The sequence below is a fragment of the Rhinichthys klamathensis genome, unplaced genomic scaffold, assembly GCF_029890125.1.
Source record: "Rhinichthys klamathensis goyatoka isolate OS25496 unplaced genomic scaffold, OSU_Roscu_1.1 h1tg000593l_1, whole genome shotgun sequence".
Taxonomy (NCBI): Eukaryota; Metazoa; Chordata; class Actinopteri; order Cypriniformes; family Leuciscidae; genus Rhinichthys; species Rhinichthys klamathensis.
Genome location: NW_026607050.1, coordinates 1,041,195 through 1,063,604, shown reverse-complemented (window position 1 = coordinate 1,063,604; position 22,410 = coordinate 1,041,195). Strand labels below are relative to the sequence as shown.

General features: G+C 38.0%; 1 protein-coding gene across 2 annotated transcripts; it reads left to right on the top strand.

The window, feature by feature from the left end:
* Positions 1 to 229: 229 nt before the first annotated feature.
* On the top strand, positions 230 to 19,125 carry hnf4b (hepatic nuclear factor 4, beta). Of its 2 annotated transcripts, none has more exons than XM_056240337.1 (10): positions 230 to 694; positions 6,028 to 6,211; positions 8,177 to 8,271; positions 9,207 to 9,307; positions 11,964 to 12,113; positions 12,207 to 12,294; positions 13,465 to 13,617; positions 15,477 to 15,740; positions 17,388 to 17,507; positions 18,881 to 19,125. In XM_056240337.1, exons 1-10 carry the CDS (start codon positions 580 to 582, stop codon positions 18,976 to 18,978), a joined length of 1,368 nt encoding a protein of 455 aa, XP_056096312.1. In that variant the 5' UTR covers positions 230 to 579; the 3' UTR covers positions 18,979 to 19,125. The 2 variants fall into 2 exon arrangements, with proteins under 2 accessions (XP_056096312.1, XP_056096311.1); XM_056240336.1 differs by having other exon boundaries at positions 18,878 to 19,125.
* The last annotated feature ends 3,285 nt before the right edge of the window (positions 19,126 to 22,410 follow it).

The window sequence follows — 22,410 nt, the reverse complement described above, 5'->3', positions numbered from 1 at the left end:
GCATCGGGCCACCAAAACACTATGTAGACTTAACACATTCACACTACGTCTGCGATCCTGCTGCCGGCCTCTGTTCTACTCATGGTAAGGTGCGTCTTTTAAACTCAAAGCAAATAAACCAACAGCACTATGCTGATATGTGCTTGATATTATTTCCCACTGAAAAGTGAGTCATGTTTACCTGATCCAGAACCCTCCCCTTTATGATTCCCTCTACACTGATAAGAGAACAGCAAACACATAGACATTTGGCAAAATCTCAGGCTGTCTATCAGTCTAGTTCTGATGAGTCTTGGACATTAATTACTGTTTCCTCAGTAAATCAAAGCGCTCCACCTTCAGTCCCTGGATGCAGGCAACATATGGCTGAACAACGATCTCTGGAAGACATCTATGTGATTCCAACATTTGAAGTCCATTTACAAGGAAGGGCAAAGTAATAGATCCAAGAGCACTATGATATGCTGAGGCTGAAGTGCTTACAAGCTCGGATGGACTCAAAAAGCCGCTGAGTGAAACGCTAGTGATCTTTACAGTGTGCTGTTGATTCTCAGATACAGGCCGAATCCAGACTTTACCATGAAGATCTCTGGGACTTCACTCGACCTGAGCGTAACCGACTATGGAATAACCCTGGACCCTTCATTCACCATGCTAGAGTTTGACGGTCTTCGTGTTCTCCCTGTACAAACAGGTACGTCTAACCTTTGGTCTGCTGACTCATTACCCAGTTATTGACGCAAACATAACAGTGATGAATTCTGAAGACAAGCCTTGTTCTATGCTTGAAAACCCTGTTGAAAAGACCAGTTGGGCTAGTTAATGCTGGTTAGTGCTGGTGAACCAGCTTAACCATGTAAACCTGCATGGTCTTTCTAATGAATCAAGGAAGACTAGCTGGTTTAGTTAGTTGGGTCACTGACTTACTGTATAAGAGCGTCCATGACAAAGTAAAGGAAATTTCTTTAGAAAATTGTTTAGAAATGTATTTTTTGTATTCCTGTTGGTTTCATATGGTCTTGAAAAACCTTTGTACCAATTTTAATGTATTTTGAAATACATTTTTTCAAGGTAAAATGTATTTATTATATAAATATCATGGATTATTAATGAATATCATATCAATAAAGCTTTTGGCCATCACATGACATTTTCATAACTAATCTTGCCTTGACATGTTAAAAAGTTCAAATATTGTATTAATATTTTATTAAAAGGCATACTGACCTTGACATACAGTCATGAGGGAATTTTTAGAAATAATCATATTTTTAAAAAAAACTAGAATATAATTATTTTAATGAGGAATTTTCTTCATTATGATATCAGGACATTTGCCCTGACATTCTTGAAATTTAATTTAAAAAATATATAAGTGCCCTGTCATTGACCTATCCTGGTGCACCATAGCATCCCATTCTCGCGACCAGCTTCCAAAACACAATTTATCCTGTTGACCAGGAAAGTTGGCCTTTTCAGCAGGGGAGACTTGTTTGAATATGATTGATATTGCATTTGAGTTGCATATACACTACATGCACGGCTGACTTAAAACATAAACACAAAGATAAATGTTTAAAAGCGGTCTGTCAGCAGTTTGTATGCATGTCTGCTGCCAATGAACATGGAGAACTGTGATGCAAGCCAAGTAGAGCATGTGTTTAACCATTCTCATTTTTAAACTCTTCCATACTTGAGTGTTTAGGCCATTAGCTCACAGAGCAGGGCACTAAAAGGTAACTTCACAATGACATTAGGTCCTATAGCATGAGATGCTGCTATTTCACTTACTATCTGGCCATAAGAGTACTTTCCAAAAAGCCTGTGCACACACCACTTCAACCTGTTCCTGCTTTCCATTATAATCTCATTTTCTATAATCATTAGAAGCGCTGCTGATTCAGATATACTGGATCCATCTTACCAAAGCACACATGCGTGGGTGCCAGAAGCGTTGCAGACTCATAATATAATATAATATAACTGGCCTTTGAACCCAGAGGCGTTCTGTATGTTAGAGGATATTACCTCTCTGAGTGGGTTTAAAGTGCAGGTTATTATTTGCATGCATTAGGCTTTATTCCTGCATCGCCTAAGTGAAGATGTGACGTTCACTGGCTTGGGATGCAAACTGGTGGCAATCAAATACAGAGGCCAATTTAATGCAACACTTGAGGGAATTGAATTAAATTTTAGCTAACACTGCGAAATTACCTAGGAAATAGATGTAGACGGAGTCTTTTCACTGACCTGTTTAATTAAATGGAGTTTCTCTTTCGTCAAGTAATAAGTACAGACACTCTGACTCGGAGCGGATGACCCACTAGGTTATTGGACACATTTCCTCCGCTGACTTAAAATTGCAATCATTTACATCAGGGGTCTGTACAAGGGGACTGCCAATTATCTCAATCTCAGTCTCAAATGTGGAAAAAAACTAAATGCAATATTGTTAACTTCAACCAAAAATATAGTTAAGCTAAAGTTCAGATAAGTTCAGTGTTATTGTCCCTCCCACATTAAAATGTGTTAAAGTCACCATGAAAATCACACAGTTCTTATTTTTTTATAGAATATTGCAGTATTTAACTGTGCACTTTTTTTTTTAAATCCATGTGCCCTCGTAATCTTTAATCAAAATAACCCTTTTGCAGCGACATCTCTTCTCTTCTCTGATGATGCGTTTAATAGCACGAGTGCGACAACCTGTCACTCACATGAGATCCACCAATACCAAACCACAAGCATCCAATCATCCAATCAATTTCCCATGGACCCACACATTTTTTCATGTTCGAGAAGCAATTTATCTCAGATATATGTCACAGTATACAATATGCAAGACAATCGCAACTTTGGTTTCATCAACTTTAAGTAAAATTAAAATGAAATGTACATGTATGTGACTCTGTACATCAATAATGAATATTTCATTTGCATAAAAAAAGGTTAAAGACCCCTACGTTACATGAAGAAATACACAGACAAGATTAATCTGTATAGATTTGCTTTGATGAAGTAAAGAGCTCTAGGTGATAATTACTGATACAGACAAACTTGATTAGACCACTGGATCCATTCAGTTTTCCGCTTCACAGAAATTGCTACAGAAAGCCTCCAACAGCCAGATACACTATTTAGCCATTTAGCTGATAGAAAATTTGTGCAAAGTGTTTAAAAGTATTAAATACATTAAAGGGATAGTTTTCCCAAAAATGAAAATTCTGTCATTAATTACTCACCCTCAAACCCGTAAGACTTTTGTTCATCTTCGGAACACAAATGAAGATCTTTTTGATGAAATCTGAGAGCTTTCTGTCCCTCCGTTGACAGCTGTGCAACTACCACTTCAAAAAGTTCATAAAGAGATAGTAAAACTAATCCATGTGAATGGCATGTTAGACTCAGTCGCTTACAATGAACAGCTTTCATTCAGATTTAATTACATTTTTTTAACTTTAATTCACATATAAACATTGATCAGTGAACAAACAAGCTCAACCGAATCTGCTTGACGCAGAAGAACAAACCTCATTGGTTCTTGCAGAAGCTCAAACGTGCTGCGTAACACGAGAATGAACCTCATTGGTTCTTGCAGAAGCTCAAACGTGCTGCGTAACACGAGAATGAACCTCATTGGTTCTTGCTGAAGCTCAAACGTGTTGCGTAACACGAGAATGAATCTCATTGGTTCTTGCAGAAGCTCAAACGTGCTGCGTAACACGAGAATGAACCTCATTGGTTCTTGCAGAAGCTCAAACGTGCTGCCTAACACGAGAATGAACCTCATTGGTTCTTGCTGAAGCTCAAGCGTGCTGCGTAACACGAGAATGAACCTCATTGGTTCTTGCTGAAGCTCAAGCGTGCTGCGTAACACGAGAATGAATCTCATTGGTTCTTGCTGAAGCTCAAGCGTGCTGCGTAACACGAGAATGAACCTCATTGGTTCTTGCAGAAGCTCAAACGTGCTGCGTAACACGAGAATGAACCTCATTGGTTCTTGCTGAAGCTCAAACGTGCTGCGTAACACGAGAATGAACCTCATTGGTTCTTGCAGAAGCTCAAACGTGCTGCGTAACACGAGAATGAACCTCATTGGTTCTTGCTGAAGCTCAAACGTGCTGCGTAACACGAGAATGAACCTCATTGGTTCTTGCAGAAGCTCAAACGTGCTGCGTAACACGAGAATGAATCTCATTGGTTCTTGCAGAAGCTCAAACGTGCTGCGTAACACGAGAATGAACCTCATTGGTTCTTGCTGAAGCTCAAACGTGTTGCGTAACACGAGAATGAATCTCATTGGTTCTTGCAGAAGCTCAAACGTGCTGCGTAACACGAGAATGAACCTCATTGGTTCTTGCAGAAGCTCAAACGTGCTGCGTAACACGAGAATGAACCTCATTGGTTCTTGCTGAAGCTCAAGCGTGCTGCGTAACACGAGAATGAACCTCATTGGTTCTTGCTGAAGCTCAAGCGTGCTGCGTAACACGAGAATGAACCTCATTGGTTCTTGCTGAAGCTCAAGCGTGCTGCGTAACACGAGAATGAACCTCATTGGTTCTTGCTGAAGCTCAAACGTGCTGCGTAACACGAGAATGAACCACATTGGTTCTTGCAGAAGCTCAAACGTGCTGCGTAACACGAGAATGAACCTCATTGGTTCTTGCAGAAGCTCAAACGTGCTGCGTAACACGAGAATGAACCTCATTGGTTCTTGCTGAAGCTCAAACGTGTTGCGTAACACGAGAATGAACCTCATTGGTTCTTGCTGAAGCTCAAGCGTGCTGCGTAACACGAGAATGAACCTCATTGTATCTTGCAGAAGCTCAAACGTGCTGCGTAACACGAGAATGAATCTCATTGGTTCTTGCAGAAGCTCAAACGTGCTGCGTAACACGAGAATGAACCTCATTGGTTCTTGCAGAAGCTCAAACGTGCTGCGTAACACGAGAATGAACCTCATTGGTTCTTGCAGAAGCTCAAGCGTGCTGCGTAACACGAGAATGAACCTCATTGGTTCTTGCAGAAGCTCAAACGTGCTGCGTAACACGAGAATGAACCTCATTGGTTCTTGCTGAAGCTCAAACGTGTTGCGTAACACGAGAATGAACCTCATTGGTTCTTGCTGAAGCTCAAACGTGCTGCGTAACACGAGAATGAACCTCATTGGTTCTTGCTGAAGCTCAAGCGTGCTGCGTAACACGAGAATGACCCTCATTGGTTCTTGCTGAAGCTCAAACGTGCTGCGTAACACGAGAATGAACCTCATTGGTTCTTGCTGAAGCTCAAACGTGCTGCGTAACACGAGAATGACCCTCATTGGTTCTTGCTGTAGCTCAAACGTGCTGCGTAACACGAGAATGAACCTCATTGATTCTCGAGTGTCAAGCAAACATGCTTGAGAATAGTTTACCACAACTGATGTTTGACTTGATGAATGTTTATATGTGAATAAAGCCAATCAGTTTATCATATAAAGCGATTACGTCTCTTCAGAAAATTTGGACTAAACTGCTCGATTCATATGGATTAGTTTTACCATCTCTTTATGAACTTTTTGAAGCGTCAAAGTGGTAGTTGCGTAGCTGTCAATGGAGGGATTTTTTTTTGTCATTTTTGGGTGAACTATCCCTTTAGAGAAAATCATATTATATATATATAAAAAAAAAAGTTTCAATAAATAAAAGAAAAACTGTTTTCGACTATGATGATGATAAAAAAAAAACTTGGGCAGCAAATCAGCACATTAGAATGATTTCTGTATGATCGTGTGACACTGGACTGGAGTAATGATGCTGAAAATTCAGCTTTACCATCACATTTTTAAATATGTTAAAAATAGAAAACAGTTATTTTAAATTGTTATAATATTTCACAATATTACAGTTGCAACAAATGCAGCCTCTGTAAGCTTCGACTTCTTTCAAAAATTTTACAGAACCCAAACTTTTGAACGGTAATCTGTATGTAGTTAAGCTGATATTTCATACATCAAAATCTGTTTTCTCCACTCTTTTTCCAACTAAGATCCACTAATACCAGGCCATGCACCTCCATCAGCCGCAGTGCCTGCGCCGCAGCAGAGCAGCATGAATCTCTGTGCTATCTGTGCTGACAGAGCTACAGGAAAACATTATGGTGCTTCCAGCTGTGATGGCTGCAAGGGCTTCTTTAGAAGGAGTGTGCGCAAGAACCATGCCTACACATGCAGGTGAGAATTCACCTTCAGATTCATAACTGTCCGCTTTACACACTTACCATTCACTTTTAATTCATCTCTAAACCTGCTAGTGTGGTCTCTGTGAATTGATGTTATACAAAGCAGAAAGAGTAGTGACCAATAGAAGGGTTTAAAAATTCACTTTTGAGATGAATTAAGATTCACATGAATTAAGATCACATGAATTAAGATGAATTAAGATCACGTATACATTGGCTGTGACCCGGGCATTCACTGAATTTAAACGTAGCCTACACTATGGCCCTTAATTTTTGCCGTTAAAAAAATGTATGCATTTTGAAGAAGAACGTTGTTTTGGTTGTGCTTCGGCTCTGCGTGACTGTGCGGATGAATATGGTTATCCTACTGCTCATTATCATTAAACGTTAACAAGTCCTAGGTTTAAGAGAATCAGTTTAGATGGTAAGGATATCAAGCTGACTAGCTGAAGATGTTACTGTACCATTAATAAACAACAAGGTACTTCCTTAAAAAAAATACCAGCAACCTAGAATCATAATGAAATGGCCCTTCACAATGATGCTTTACAACAAACTCTGTTAGAGGATGTGGCAATTTATCTGTGTGAGAAAATGCCGTACTAACCTGTTGAGTGATAGAAATGTCATCTCAGCGTCGCTTTTACAACATTTCAAATCCCTCAGTTCTCGCCGAGCCATTGTTGATTCTCGTTTTATTTCGAGCTCTGTCGCGTTCTCTCTTTGCCAGCAGACTCTCCTCTGTTCGGCGTTTGTTTAAAACAGGTGATTTCCCGAAGGTTTAAGAATTGGCGTGCCTCATGTCAACCTTTCTCGCTGGTTGTGACAACTATGAAACTCCCACACCATTCACGCGTCAAAGTAACCTGAACTTCTTTCTGACGAGACACACAGGCGAGAGACGCATGTAGGCCTACGCAATTTCCCCACGAAAACCATCCCGTCAAGTCGATAATAGCATTGTGAATCAGTAAACACGATTAAAAAAATACTGATTATGTATTGACCGCTTATTTAAATGTTGTTAATTGTGAGGGGGGAAAAGTGACATGTTGTAGGCTACCTTTATAAGTAACAGAATTCATAATTTAAGAATGCAGAAATAAAATCAATCAATAATAGGCTAATATTATTAGCATTTTATCACAAAATATAATTTACAATAATACAGATAGCATTATTTTTGTAGTATTTTCCGAAACATTGAATTATATTAGGCCTAATATTGAAATACAACCTAAATGTGGGTAACCTAACATCACGACCTAACAACTAAAATATATTTATAATATATTTTTAAAATGTAAAAAACTGTGACCCAGTTTCACAGACAAGGCTTAGATTAAGTTTCCAGGATTAGGCCTGAAGTCAATCTGGACATTTAAGTAGCTGTTATAAACATTCCTTAGAAACATTACCGTTGTGTATCTTGAGACCAAACAATACTTGTAATTGTATTTCAATTGTAAATATTACTTTTAATACTGTATTATTAAGATATGTTACTGCAAGTTGCTTTCAGTTAAAACAGCTCAAAAATGCATTTTATAGGACTAGCTTAAGCCTTTTCTGTGAAACCGGGAGAGAATTTGTTAACTTAATACTGTGAACTACATACATGTACGAACAGTCAATTGTATTTTTATTAACTAATAAAAATAAAGAAATACATTGCTCACTGGTCACTGCTCACAAATGAGACCTTGTTGTAAAGTTCCTGAAGTGTATATAGGCCTATACAATTCCTCTAAATGCAATCCTACAACATCAGAAGTTGATGTCAGAGCTTATAACGCAAATGTTATTTTACAGCTCCACAGGAGTTGACTGACACTTATGTCTTATAAAAAAAATCTTCATCAGAAGTTGTAAGAGCATGACCTGAAGTGTTTCATTGGATCTCTTCAAATGTGATAATTATAGTAGCCTATGTATTTCTGTCTTTCTTTGTGTGAAGGTTCAGCAGGCAGTGTGTGGTGGACAAAGACAAAAGAAACCAATGTCGATATTGCAGACTTCGAAAGTGTTTCAGAGCCGGCATGAGGAAAGAAGGTAAAAGTATGAGAGAAGTCAATTTCATTTTAGTTTATGATGCAGAGTTTAAAGGCTTTCTTCAAGGTCACAGATCTGGACTAGGCCTACATATAAACTAATTGAGTTTTTGGACTTATCCCAATACTTATGAATGTCTGCATACCTCTGTGAATTCAAGATATTGAACAATTGGGTGAGCTCAAACTATTACAATAAGGCAATTCCCAAAACCATCATATAAATTTTAATATACTCTCAAGGTGAAAAGCAAAGAAACAATATAAAAGTATCTGGGCCACTGATTAAAATCTTTAGAAAGGTATTGTTCTGCTCCATGCATGAGCCTAAGACATCTTGTTAAAGTTTCACAGTGATTGCTAATGTCCTTTGTCCTTTCCATTTATTGGAATAGAGTATGTACATTCCATAGGATGAAGCTGCATCCATTTAAAAAAAAGTAACACAGCTCCAGAGATACAGTAACGTTGAGTGATCTACCTGATGGTATCTGAAAAGATCTAATAAATTGTACTTACTCTTTTTGTTTTGGGCAGGGCTGTTCTTCAGATTAATATTTAAAAAAAGGCATATAACTGTAAAAACACAATACATGCCCTTGTAAAAAGTGCACTGTATCATAGTTTGAAAAAAGTAATTATTACAGAAATCACATAAAATAATATATTTTAAGTGCAATCTGAATGTAATGTTTTCATACACTTAATTGCATGTTAAGTGCAATAAAATTAAATGTATTAAATTATATTAAATGCAATTTAAATAATATTAAATGCAAAGATATTTTCCGGTGTTACACTGTGACAGTTTTAAATTAGCATTTGCTACATTTTGACTATTTCTATTTAAAGTGCATGGTCTAGGTCCATTGTTATCTGTTTTCTATAAGGAAACACTGCTATCATTTATCACTGATCTTGGCTTGTGTCTTTTAGCTGTTCAGAATGAGCGCGACCGTATCAGCTGTCGTAGAGAAGGCCAAGCCGTGGGCACTCTCACCATTGATGTGCTGATGCAGGCAGAGGCTTTCACTCAGGTGAGCTTTCTAATCAACTTACTTTCAAAACATTCACATTTGTGAACAAAATTCCTTTCTTTCAAAACACACTTTAATTAATACCTTACAATACCTTATATGTATTGAATAAAATGATAAAACCTAACCAACGATTTAAGTGAGACAACGATTAGGAGGCCTCAACAACATTTCAAGGTGACCTCATGACTTAAAATGGACAAAACAAGCATGAAAATAAGCTAAAACTACTACAAATCAAGATATTTCTTATTTGAATTCACTTCTCGACAACTGTCTTGATGTTACATTGGTTAAATAGAGTATGAACACTGAAGACCATGATCCCCTAAAACATCTGGAAATCTGAAGTTTAATTATTTACATTTTTAAATTAATTTAATTTTAATTTACAGAAACGAGGAGTGTTCACGGATTAAAATAAGATTTGAAAACAAAACTAGAGCTAGAGTAGCCTGGTTAAAACCAGACCATTCTCAGTTGTAACTGAGTTATGGTCTGGCAAAGCGTCATAGACGAATCATTTCCAGAGGGGCGTCACCAACGGACATCGCGGATAGACCTAAAACCAATCAGAGCGATGAAGGAGATGACGTATGCAGAGCGGCGGAGAAACATCTCCGAGTGTTGTTCTTTGCTCGGTTTTTAACAAAAAGGAAACGTTCAAATCGCTTAAAGGAACACTCCGACTTTTTGGGACTTTAGCCTATTCACCTTATCCCCCAGAGTTAGATAAGTCCATACATACCTTTTTCATCTCCGTGCGTGCTATAAGTCTGTTTGACGCACCCCCCGCTAGCCTAGCTTAGCACAAAGACTGGATGTAAATGGTTGCAGCTAGCATACTAATCCAAATAAGTGACAAAATAACGCAAACATTTTCCTATTTACATGTTGTGATTTGTATAGTCACAGAGTGTACAAAAAACAAAGTCACATGAGACACAGACATATTTTAACCGTATAAATACTAGGAACTATATTCTCTGAAGGCGAAGAACTGCTACTTGGGCGGAGTGATAACCGCAGCACCTGAGATGCGCTCTCTGCTCCTCACCACGGCCGACCACGGCACGTCTCAGGTGCTGCGGTTATCACTCTGCCCAAGTAGCAGTGCTTCGCCTTCAGAGAATATAGTTCCTAGTATTTATACGGTTAAAATATGTCTGTGTCTCATGTGACTTTGTTTTTTGTACACTCTGTGACTATACAAATCACAACATGTAAATAGGAAAATGTTTGCGTTATTTTGTCACTTATTTGGATTAGTATGCTAGCTGCAACCATTTACATCCAGTCTTTGTGCTAAGCTAGGCTAGCGGTGGGTGCGTCAAACAGACTTACAGCACGCACGGAGATGAAAAAGGTATGTATGGACTTATCTAACTCTGGGGGATAAGGTGAATAGGCTAAAGTCCCAAAAAGTCGGAGTGTTCCTTTAAAACAGACGCAATAGCTAAATGGGACGAGTGATGTTCGACGGCGGCATCCATCTTTGTAATGTAGGCTACAAAATCTGCTTCAAAATCCCAGCGCTGTCGTCATCGTGTAAAGCCCGCCCCAACGTTTTTGATTGGTGCCTCGATTTCGACGGATTGGAAATGAGCTTGAATGAGCTCTTTGCCAGACTAACTTTCAGAGCAAATCTAAATTTGCCGGAAGTTGTCTGGGTTTTCCCAGGCTAGAGCTAGAGTGTCTTTGAATATTTTTGTGGACAATTGAGGGCCTCTGAGTCAAAGGCCCCGTTTACCCCTGGTATTAAGATGTGTTTTCGTCGATCGGATCACAAGTAGATGAAAAGACACGTACCTGGTGATTTAATTTGTCTCTTTTGTCCACTTTCAACCACTTATGTCCTGATTTCTTCGAGGGGAGGGTCTATGTGTGGATATGGGCTTTTTCAGATCTTTCGATCTAATGGACGAAATAAGCTCACGTCATTTACATATGAACACGACCAGAAACAACAGAAAAACACACGGAGAGCAGCAGCTTTCGTTTCTGCTCTGACAGCCGTAAGACCACTCTGATGTTAGAAATCAGAAATGGTGAGAGAACATTGTGCACGGTATGTTTTTCATCTTCAAACCAAACCAACAAAGTCCCATTTGACTAGAGTGCTTCCCATAAGATTTATGCATTAGGTCAGTAGGATGAGAGTAGACGGTCTTTTGTGGCTATTTAACACATTCGACCACATGAGCGTTTCCACTACAAAAGCAATCCGGTTGAATGAGTTTTACACTACCTCTGGAAGTGGTCGAAAGTGGACAAGCTCAAAAAGTTTTAGGGTGCTTTCACACCTGGATCGATTTGTTTTGTTCTGATTCAGAGTGCGATTGTTGTGTTCACATATGACCAAACGAACCGGGCCAAAAGGGAAACGCCCCTTTGTTTCGGAACAACGTCTCCAATCGATCCAGGTGTGAAAGCACCCTTAGACCCTGTTTACACCTGTATTCAGCGTCGTCCACTTGTGATCCGATCGACCAAAACGCATCTTAATACCAGGTGTAAACCTGGCCAAAAAGGTTGAGACCCACTTATTTACCTCATACATTTTGCTTCTTAAGTTCAAACAGTATTTTTCATTCTCTTCCAGTTTCAGCGTCAGTTTATGGTTTTATCCACTAACTACTTATTCTGCTGTCTACAGAACCCCTCCCAGAATCTCATGAGGGACATCAACAGCAAGAAGATCGCCTGCGTGGGTGATGTGTGTGAGTCCATGAAACAGCAGCTCCTCCTCCTAGTGGAGTGGGCCAAGCGTATCCCTGAATTCTGTGAGCTTTCGGTGGATGACAGGGTAGGCCTGTTCCCAACTGTGTTTGTTTGATCATGAGCTATCACTTCTTGTATATGGCAGGCACCTAGTGTCTTGATGTGTGTGTGTGTGCAGGTGGCGCTGTTGAGGGCTCATTCTGCAGAGCACCTCATCTTAGGGGTGGCACGACGTTCACTTCCCTACAATGACATCATCCTGCTGGGTAAGTGAGTGAGTGAGTGTGTGTGTGTGTGTGTGTGTGTGTGTGTGTGTGTGTGTGTGTGTGTGTGTGTGTGTGTGTGTGTGTGTGTGTGTGTGTGTGTGTGTGTGTGTGTGTGTGTGTGTGTGTGTGTGTGTGTGTGTGTGTGTTTTTTTTGCTAGTTTCAGCCCGATGCAGTTATCATTTTCAAGTCCTGCGCCACATTGTTTAAATAGCTAATGTATTTGCGCCTATCTGTGCACCCATGGGCGTGATTGTCTGAAAACGAGGTGTGTTCAGGCGCATTGTTGGCGCGTTGCTATTTTGAGGCAACTGAAATAGACTGAGCAATTGACCAACAAAAACCTGGTCTAAAGTCAATGGCGCAGTATTTTTTGGGGTATTTAAAGGGCGCACTAGTAATGTGCGCCCATAGGCGGGTCCACAACGCGCGTACACTCTGCTTATTACACACACAGGGAGGCGCAGCAGCATATAAAGATTCCAAATATTAAAAATAAAAGTATTACAATGTAAAAGATTCATATTGTGTACATGGTGGAATCCGGCTTGTCCCGTAGATGGTCTGCTCACGCGCTTTAACCTCGTGCACGAGCAGATCCATTTCTTTGCTAGAGAAGCATTTAGTTTTTACACTTGCATTCCGCCATTTAAATAGCGAATTCGACAAGGCGCGAGCGCAAATGGCTTTTAAAGGGAATAGGAGATGAGACATTGATTGGTTTATTGCACGTTACTCCCAAAACACATTCATTACTCATTAAGAGAATAGGGATAACCCTTTTAGATAATTTTTCCTAGCATTTTAAACTAGCAAAAGTGGATTTGGACAAGCCTAAAGTGCACTTGCGCCGTGTGCTTTAGACCATACGCTTAGATCGTTAAAATAGGGCCCTGTGTGTGTGTGTGTGCGTGTGTGTGTGTAGTCACTTGTAAATGTGCCATTCATATTGTGTATATTGGGAAAAGGGTTAGAAATAATTGATCAAGTTATAATCAACACATTTTAAGTAACAGAGCTATTTCTGAAATATACACCTATGTGCTTTAATGACAACATAGGAATATACATTTTTGGAAAGGTACAGAGCTCACAGGGTAATGCATTTGAATGACCCAAAAATGGCTACCTTGTACGTGAGCATGATTTGTCATTATACTGTGTTTGTACAGGAAACGACTTCATCATACCTTTTAGAGGCACCGAGCAGGAGATGTCCAAGGTAGCAGCTCGTATCTTGGAAGAGCTGGTGAGACCTCTGAAAGAGCTGAACATCACAGACACAGAATTTGTCTGTCTCAAAACCATTGTCTTCTTCGCCCCAGGTTAGTCAGGGATCATCACTGTGTTCCCAGTCAAACACACTGTCTGTGCCAGGAGCTTCTGTGCTTGTTCCTGGCACTGATTTGTTGTACTGACATCTTTGGTTTCATGATGTTTTATGAGAATCTATTAATATCTGGGACATGCTGGTGTGGATTGTCGAGTTCTAGACTTTCCTGCCTGGAGGTCTGATTATAACAGTGGAGCCAGGTTGGTCAGTAAGAATTGCTTTGTTTAATTTACTTTGGTTTGAGCAGGGGTTGCCAATTTTTTATCTTCATGTGTTTAACATGAAAATCTAAAAACCTGAATTTTTAAAGTCCCCCTGTAGTCAATCTTTTTACTCCTTAAAACTCATCTTTGATCACCAAAAAGCGTTTTGTCCTTGAAAACAAAATTCCTTCGTGCCTTAAAATAGCTTGAATGTAACTCTACACCCTTGCCTCATTTAGCATACCCGTTTCTATGAATATGAAAATTTGCCCCGCCTCCACTCACTCACACCAGATCCACTCGTTGGCGATCACAAGTTGATGTGATTGGTTACAAGGAAGTTTGTGATTGTGATTGATTTCAACTGCGTTTTTGTCTCTCTCTTTTTTCAATGCAGTTTTAAGGAGAAAATATTTAGCAATGGAGTTGTTGACTTATGACTTTGCACATGGTTTGTCTTAAACCATATTAAAAACACCATATAGGCATATAAACAACATTCAAAACTTGATTTTCACCACAGGGGGGCTTTAAAGATATACTGTATTACAGGTATTTTCTCTTTTTTTCGGTCACACTTTATATTACTCTGTGCTTAAAAAAAATTGTTAGATACAGGGAACTTATTGTGTTCTTGTTGTATTGCAAAACACTTGTGCTGCTTTTGGTACAGGTAAGGTTAGGGTGATATGGGTAGGTTTAAGAGTGGGTTATTGGTAAGGGAAGGGTCAATAGTGTAGTTATAGATGAACATACAGTAGATTATAGATGTAATTATGTGCAGGTAGGCTATTTTTAAATATAAGTACAATGTAAAAACATCTACACAATAAGTGCACTGTACCAAATGATTAATTTAAATGTTAGTACATACATAGTAGTTAAAGACATGCACTTAATATAAAGTGGGGCCTGTTTTCCTTTCTCTACTCTAAAGTATTTGAAACAAAACATATAAAAAAAAAAAAAAAAAATGTAATAGGGTGTCTATTTGCACTAAATGCAAATATTCAGCAAAGGCTATTTACACTCGCTCTGCCCACCATTAGCATCCATTATGATTTTAATAAATATAATCATATTCTGAATATGTTGTTATTGCATACTCTTTCGCAATGTACTACAATATGCTGAAATAGTATTTGCCACCGTATATAAATAGAATCTAACAATATTTACACTTAGTGCAAAGAAAATACTGCTGTTTTAAACGATGTAAAGTTTTTGTGCCAACATTTTGAGAACATTATTAAAGACCTGATAACTCTGAACGGATGTTCTATTAGCATTACTGGAAGAACATTTGTTCATAACTTTGAGAGAACCTTGCCAGATCGATCTGAGAACATTCCCTCTCAACTGCATAAAAGAGTTGGACAGAATTCAGAACAGAAGAATTGGCTTCCTTTCGATTCATGAGTTGGAATGCATGATTTTCCCTCCTTAAACCAGTTCCAGCCATTTGTCCAAAGACTTTAACAATCTGTCTTTTTGCGTATGTTTGTTGCGTATAAAAAAAGACATTTTCACAGAAACACTGCACATTAAAAAATCTCAGTTATCCATTCCATGCTTTAAATGTTTTGTTTAACATAAAACACAAAGCAGCTCTCAATGAGCTTTGTTTTGCAACCGGTCTGTGTTTCAGATTGCCCTGGACTGCAGTGCGCTCAGGCAGTGCGCCGACTGCGATTCCAGGCCCAGGTGCTGCTGGATGAGTCCACTAGTGAGCAGCGAGGGCGGTTTGGGGAGCTGTTGTTGTTGCTGACCACACTTCAGAGCGTGGCCTGGCAGATGGTGGAGCAGCTGCAGCTCATGCGTCTCTTGGGCAAAGCCAATGTGGACAGCCTGTTGATGGAGATGCTCCTGGGAGAAGAAGCAACCAGAGGACCTCAAGCACTGCCGGCCTCAGGTACAAAACCAATGGGCTTTGTCCCGAAGGAAAGAACAATAAGTGAGATCTCTTTAATATCTAAATGATATCTTCTAGCCAGCAGTGAGAATAAATGGAGAGCAAATTAAGACACTTGCCGAAGTCTCAAGCACCCCAGATCTTTCTCCTGACAAAAGTACACCAGGAATCTCAGATTTGTCTCCATTGAGAGAGTTCCATTGATTATCACGATATCAAAGACTGCAGTTACAAATCGAAGATCTCATTTCTCATCAAATTCTTGTGCTTAATTGTACTGAATGCACTTGTTGTGTCCTTCCAATCTTAAATGTCTATTTGTTTTTCAAACTTATTGTACTTGCATATAATATAATATTAATGAAATAAAAGGCCACTTAAGTGTACTTAGAGTAGACCTGCCTGACTGTTTCTTAAAGGGATAGTTCGGCCAAAAATGATATTTAAACCATGCATTACTCACCCTCAAAACCGCACGGATTACCCTCAGAAGGCCTTCGTTTATCCCCCTGGAGCCGGATGGATTACTTTTGTAAAGGATATATGCACATTTTGGGACTTGAAGGAGGTGGACCCCATTGCTTCACATTATATCCACTGAAGGGTCTAAGACATTTTCTAAAATAACTGAAAATGTGTTCGTCTGAAACAAGATTGACATATGCATCTCGAACGGCTTGAGGGTGAGTAATGCATGGTTTAAATATCATTTTTGGCCGAACTATCCCTTTAACACACTTAAGTGCACTTTTAAGTGCATTTTTTTTACTTTGAAGTACATTTTAAATCCTTAGGTTTCAATAATAATCTTTTGTCATGCTTTAAAGAAGTACACTTATTTTGACCAGCATACTAAAGCACACGTAAAGTACTGAGTTATTCAATAGTACATTTAAAGTTAATATTTTTCAAATGTACAAATGTGTAAATACAAATATATTTAAAAAGTCACATACAAGTTTCAATGGAAATTACATTCAATTTACTATAAATACATTAAAGATTCAGCACACTAAATTTCAGCTAATTGCATTTAATATCAATTTAAACTACTATAATACATGTTCATTTGATTGCAATCAACATGAAATTAAGTGTCCGAAAACATTAGTCTGTTCACACTTAAATATATTAATTTAAGAATATTTATTATTTCCATGTTAAGTACTCTTTTTGAAAGTATGCCACTTAGCTCTATACTCATATTCTATGTCAAAAATGGTCTCTTCTATGTTTATGTCTCCCAAGGAATTTTAGGAGAAACATCTGAGACAAAGTTCAATCAAAAGTCTAAGATATCTGAGAATTTCATAAACTCTCCTGAACAATAAAATGTTCCTCTGGGTTGCCATACTGCTGATTTGGGATCTGTATATAATCTCTAGGATTTAGATGAGCAGAGCTGGTCCTGAGACATTATGGAGAGAGTTACTGTAAACTTTTTCCAGCATTAACTTCATTGAACTCAGAGCTGGTTAAGATTCCATAGGAGATCTCAGTCCAGAGTCCATCTGTCTCAGTCTAAGCTCTCGAGCTAAAGATAAGACTCACCATTAGCGCTCTGAGGGAGTTGAGGCTCTTACCTGCAGTTAAAGTATGAATGTGTTGGAAATGGAATAAAACAGTAACTTTTCTGTCTTTCTGTAGAGTCGAATCCTGAGCCACTTATATTCAGCACAGCTACAGAGTCTGTCCTCTCCAGAGGAATACTGACGGAGCACATCCCAATGCACAACTTCACATCGGTGATCCTCCCTGTACCCTCCTGTGAGTATCGCAAGCTCAGGTAGTCCAGCTGTCAATCCTATACAGTTTAAAGGGATAGTTCACCCTAAAATCTCAATTCTGAGATCATTTAGCATCTCAGCATCATGTCATTCCAAACCTGGATGGATTTTTGTACCTCTGGGACACAAAAGAATTTTTTTTGCCTAAATAAATGTCCATGCGGCACTTTGTAATACGTTATATACATATATATATATAAGTTTTTTAACATTAAGCAGCTCCTGATCACTGCTTTTATTTTATGGAAAAGTGCAGCATGGCAAAATATTTTCTTTTGTAATATATATATATATATAAACAAAGATTATTGTAATACGTTTTACAATAAATATTATTTATTTCTACTTTAAAAATTCATGTTTAATTCAATGTGTTTCAAGCTGTGTTTTTTTATTTTTATTATTATAATTGTGAAATTCACAAAGTTAGATTTATTTACTATTTACCAATATATGGGGCCAGTATACTGTTAATATGAAGGAATTATTTATGGACTTTTTTATAGCTGTTTTAGCTGTATTTTAATTGTGTTTTAGTTAAAGGAAATGTCTGTAAATATAATGGATAATGTCCTAGCGTAAAATTACCAGTGCAGGGCCTAAAAAAACGAACTTTTTTGCCAAGAAAATTAAACGGCCATAAATATTTTTTACCGGTTTTGTTTTTGTAAAAACAGGCAGCAATAACAGCAAAATTTGAATAATCTCTATTCCAATTGCCATACCAAAGCTAAAACTACTTGCCAAACTAATATATAATTCAAAGACAAGTGAATTACCATTGTGTATGAAATGTGCTATATAAATAAACTTGCCTTGTCTTGCCTTGCCTACAGTTTTTTCAAGTACTGTAGGTCTAACAGTAGTTTTCAGGTACAGAAATTAAATAAAGAAATCAAATGTCAAATAATACCCCATAGTCTTCACTGTATAAATGAAACAATATACAATATCTTTCACATACGTTTTAGGCCTTGTACCTTTTCCATTTTTCTACTGATTTTTTCTTACAGTGCATAAACATAGTGAATATGAATTGTGAGCAACATTACAAGTATTTCGAAGTCATTCTATATAACAGCTCTGTGCGATCATAGAATCTTTGTTTTCAGATAAGTATAAGACTTGAACAGCGGGAATATGGCACTATATATTTCCCATAGTCTCTGATCAAAATAAGAGATGGAACGCTGATTTATAGGCATCTTCTTATTAGTCATTCACATTAATTCAGTTCAAGTTTATTTGTATAGTGTTTTTCACAATACATATAGTTTTTAATGAAAATGCATGTTTTAATGTCACTTCATTACATATAAATTGCATTATTAATGTGACTTTTGTCTGCAGCAGGTCTGTCTGAAGATCCCCTGATACCCACACACACTGGGCCTGAGGTCTTCACACATGGACAAGCAGCAGACATGCCAACTGTACACACGTGCCTTTAACCACATGTATAAAGGTTATCCAGACAGGACTAACTTTATACACTTAAAGGGATAGTTCACCCCAAAAAAGAAAATTCTGTCATCATTTACTCTCCCTTAAGGTGTTCCAAATCTGTATGAGTTTCTTTCTTCTGCTGAAAACAAAATAAGATATTTTGAAGAATATGGGTAACCAAACTATGGAAGTCAATGGGGACCAGAAACTGTAAATGATGACAGAATTTTTATTTTTGGTTGAACTTAGATACACATGTGAAATACAATGACTCCTCATCCCCAATTTTAGTTTCTTGGAAATGTCACACAGAAACTAAAATTGGGGACGAGGAGTCATTGTATTTTACATATATGAGAAATGCTTAATAATTGTGTTAAAATCTAACAGTGTTAAATTTTTTATGTGAGTGAAAAATTAACAGACAATAAAAAGCCTCCAAGCTGTATATTGTATTGAGATCACTGGTAAATTATTGTCTAATTTATTGGAAGGTGACATGGCAGGGCACGTACATAAACATTACAATTCAACATCTCTCGTGGGTTCATGGTTCAATCAGATACCAGATGTCAAACACATGAGGGTTGGTCTGTCTGGTTGATTTCCACTTGAAAATGTCAGGGGGGTTCTAGACCTAAACATCTATGTTGGGTTATAATATCATGTACATTTCTCTTACTTGTTTTAAAAATTAGCAGAAAAAAAAGTTTAGCATTTTTGCTTAGACTTAAGTTTAGTGAATATCAAGACTATTTTTTTTTTTTTTTTTACTTTGTGTAGTAATTAAACTGAATTGAAATTTGAATTTACATTTTTAAACAGGAACTATGACGATGAAGTTAGAAAAACAGCAAGCTTGAAAATTTCAGACCAATATTTGTACAAACGTATTCACCAGAGGGCGCCAAATGCTTACTATTTTCAAAAGCTTATCCCATGACAGGAAGCGTGATTCTTATGCTTTCACGTTTTATCATTTTTTAAATATTTAAAAAAAAAAAATGTTTTTTTTTTTTTCACGAATACACAATTAAAACAAGTAGTCACAATTTAACAAATTATGAAGTGAGTTTAACCCATACAAAATTTTTTTTATAAAACTGTACAAAGAGGATAAAACTAATCTGAACATGTCAATACCTTTAAATAGTTTTAGATAAGTAATTTCAGATCATCACAGAGAAGGTGCATTTGACCATTATTTTTACCATCACTCCACTTCAGGTTGTTTAAGAGCAGATCTCTGGATTTCTCCGTTCCTCAGTAGGTTAGAGTTGTGTTGGTCAGGATGTCAGGAGGGATAATCTGACTCATCAGCAGCAGAGGGGCTTAGTGGGCGGCTATACATCAATAAATAGGTGGAACAAGAAATATTTGCCCCCCTGGCAACAGTGGCCACAACGAGAGGATCTGTCCAAATAAGTAAGAAATACACTTGTTAACACTTATTCAATTGGCCCTTCTTTGTCAAACCAATGATTTCATAAACACACAGACACACACTTGCAAAACTAATCATAGTTTTCAAACAGAATGAATATTTTGGAAGTGAAATCTAAAATGTGTTTGAAATATTCACAGCTTAAATATACAACCATGTTGAATTTCAGCCCATAAAAACAATAAGTAGTGCAATTCAACAAGCTTTTTTGTTTCAAAAACAGTTGTCATTATTTTACTTCTAAAGCCAAGTTTAATAAAAAAAATTGTCCTTACCTGTGAAGACACGTCCCCATGCAGGTAGCAAAAAAAACCAAAAAAAAAACATTGTAAATTCGATTAATTTATGCAATGATAGAGTGATGAATCATAACAGGAAAACACGTCCGCGAATTCCCTGAAAACATATTTTATCACAGCAGTAAGTAGGTCACATATTTTGTCAGTGAGCACTAATAACCTGTTGAGAGCATGTTTGTAATCCAGTTCAGATTCAGATATAATTATTAATTTCATGCTTTTAAGAGCCCTCTAAAAAAATCAGATCTACAATAAGATAAAAAATATTTTCTTTTAACATAAAATAAATATAACGTAATTAGGTAGAACTTTAGAATACCGTCCAAGACAGCAACATAGTGTCTGCCCAGATTCGGCCCACATCTGGTACGCGTGGAATCGTCGGATCTGGCCCGACACTGTGCTGTCTGGAGTTCCATCATTAAAGGGGTGGTATAATGCCCCTTTTTACAATATGTAAAATAAGTCTCTGTTGTCCCCTGAGTGTGTATGTGAAGTTTTAGCTCAAAATACCCCACAGATAATTTTGTACAGCATGTTAAAGTTGTCCCTTTTTGATTGTCAGTAAATACGCGTCGTTTTGTGTGTGTTCCTTTAAATGCAAATGAGCTGCTGCTCCCGGCACAGAGGGCGGAGCTTGTGCGTGTGTGTGTGTGTGTGTGTGTGTGTGTGTGTGTGTGTGTGTGTGTGTGTGTGTGTGTGTGTGTGTGTGTGTGTGTGTGTGTGTGTGTGTGTGTGTGTGTGTGTGTGTGTGTGTGTGTGTGTGTGTGTGTGTGTGTGTGTGCAGCTCCGATTACCTCACGCAGACAAGCACTAAAATTACAGAAACTGTTCTGCCTTTTATGTTTAAACTGGAGTCGGACAATGATGGAGAGACTCGAGAAGAAGTGACAACATGTAGAATGTAACAGGACGTTTCTGAATGGTTAGTTGATAAATGTATGTTGCTGATGTGGAGTTAACTATCTTCAAGTCATTGATCAGCATATTCTGTCATGATAATCTATAAATCGCTCGTGTGGGAACTCTTGTAAGATGCATACAGAGTGAAATGCTATTGCATTTGTGTTACATACTGTATTGCATGTGAAAAGACGGATGTGACAGCTTGAGCTGACTCACAAATGTGCTGTACTACAACAACTCTTCCTCGTCTCAACATGGACTGCTTGTTCCCGGTGGCACAGTCACCAGCTGGTGTGCCCAGGTTGACCACTAGAGGGCACTCCATGAACTTCAGTCCCCATAATCCTTTGCCCGGACTCATATACCCCTTTTCCACCAAAAATGAACTGGTTCGGAACTGGTGCTGGTTCAAAGTTGGTTCGGAGTTGGTTCAACTTGCGAACCTTCTCAGAACCTGTTTGTTTTTCCACTGACTAGAGCGCCCAGCGAACGACGTCGTTACGTCACTGTGTACGTCGCCATACATCTTAGCTAGAAACGCTTGCAAGTACAACATTACTTTGGGATTATCTCTAACTCGTGAACCAAGAAGGCTTTAAAAACAATTGAAATATGTAAGTCTTTTAATCTTTTCCTTTGATATGTAATCTTTTCTGATTAGTTATGTACTCCTGTCTTGTGTCTTTTTTTCTTTCCATTTATTTGTTCTATATTGTGACTGTTTTCTCCTTTGCTTACATAACGTGTTCAATAAAAAAAATAAACTAGAAACGCTTGCGCCAACTTCA

Excerpts from the sequence above, each read along its gene's own strand:
- hnf4b (XM_056240336.1), top strand. The coding sequence starts at position 580 with ATGAAGATCTCTGGGACTTCACTCGACCTGAGCGTAACCGACTATGGA. Across the intron at positions 9,308-11,963 it reads AGGCAGAGGCTTTCACTCAG|AACCCCTCCCAGAATCTCAT; the intron begins GTGAGCTTTCTA and ends TGCTGTCTACAG. Across the intron at positions 12,114-12,206 it reads AGCTTTCGGTGGATGACAGG|GTGGCGCTGTTGAGGGCTCA; the intron begins GTAGGCCTGTTC and ends GTGTGTGTGCAG.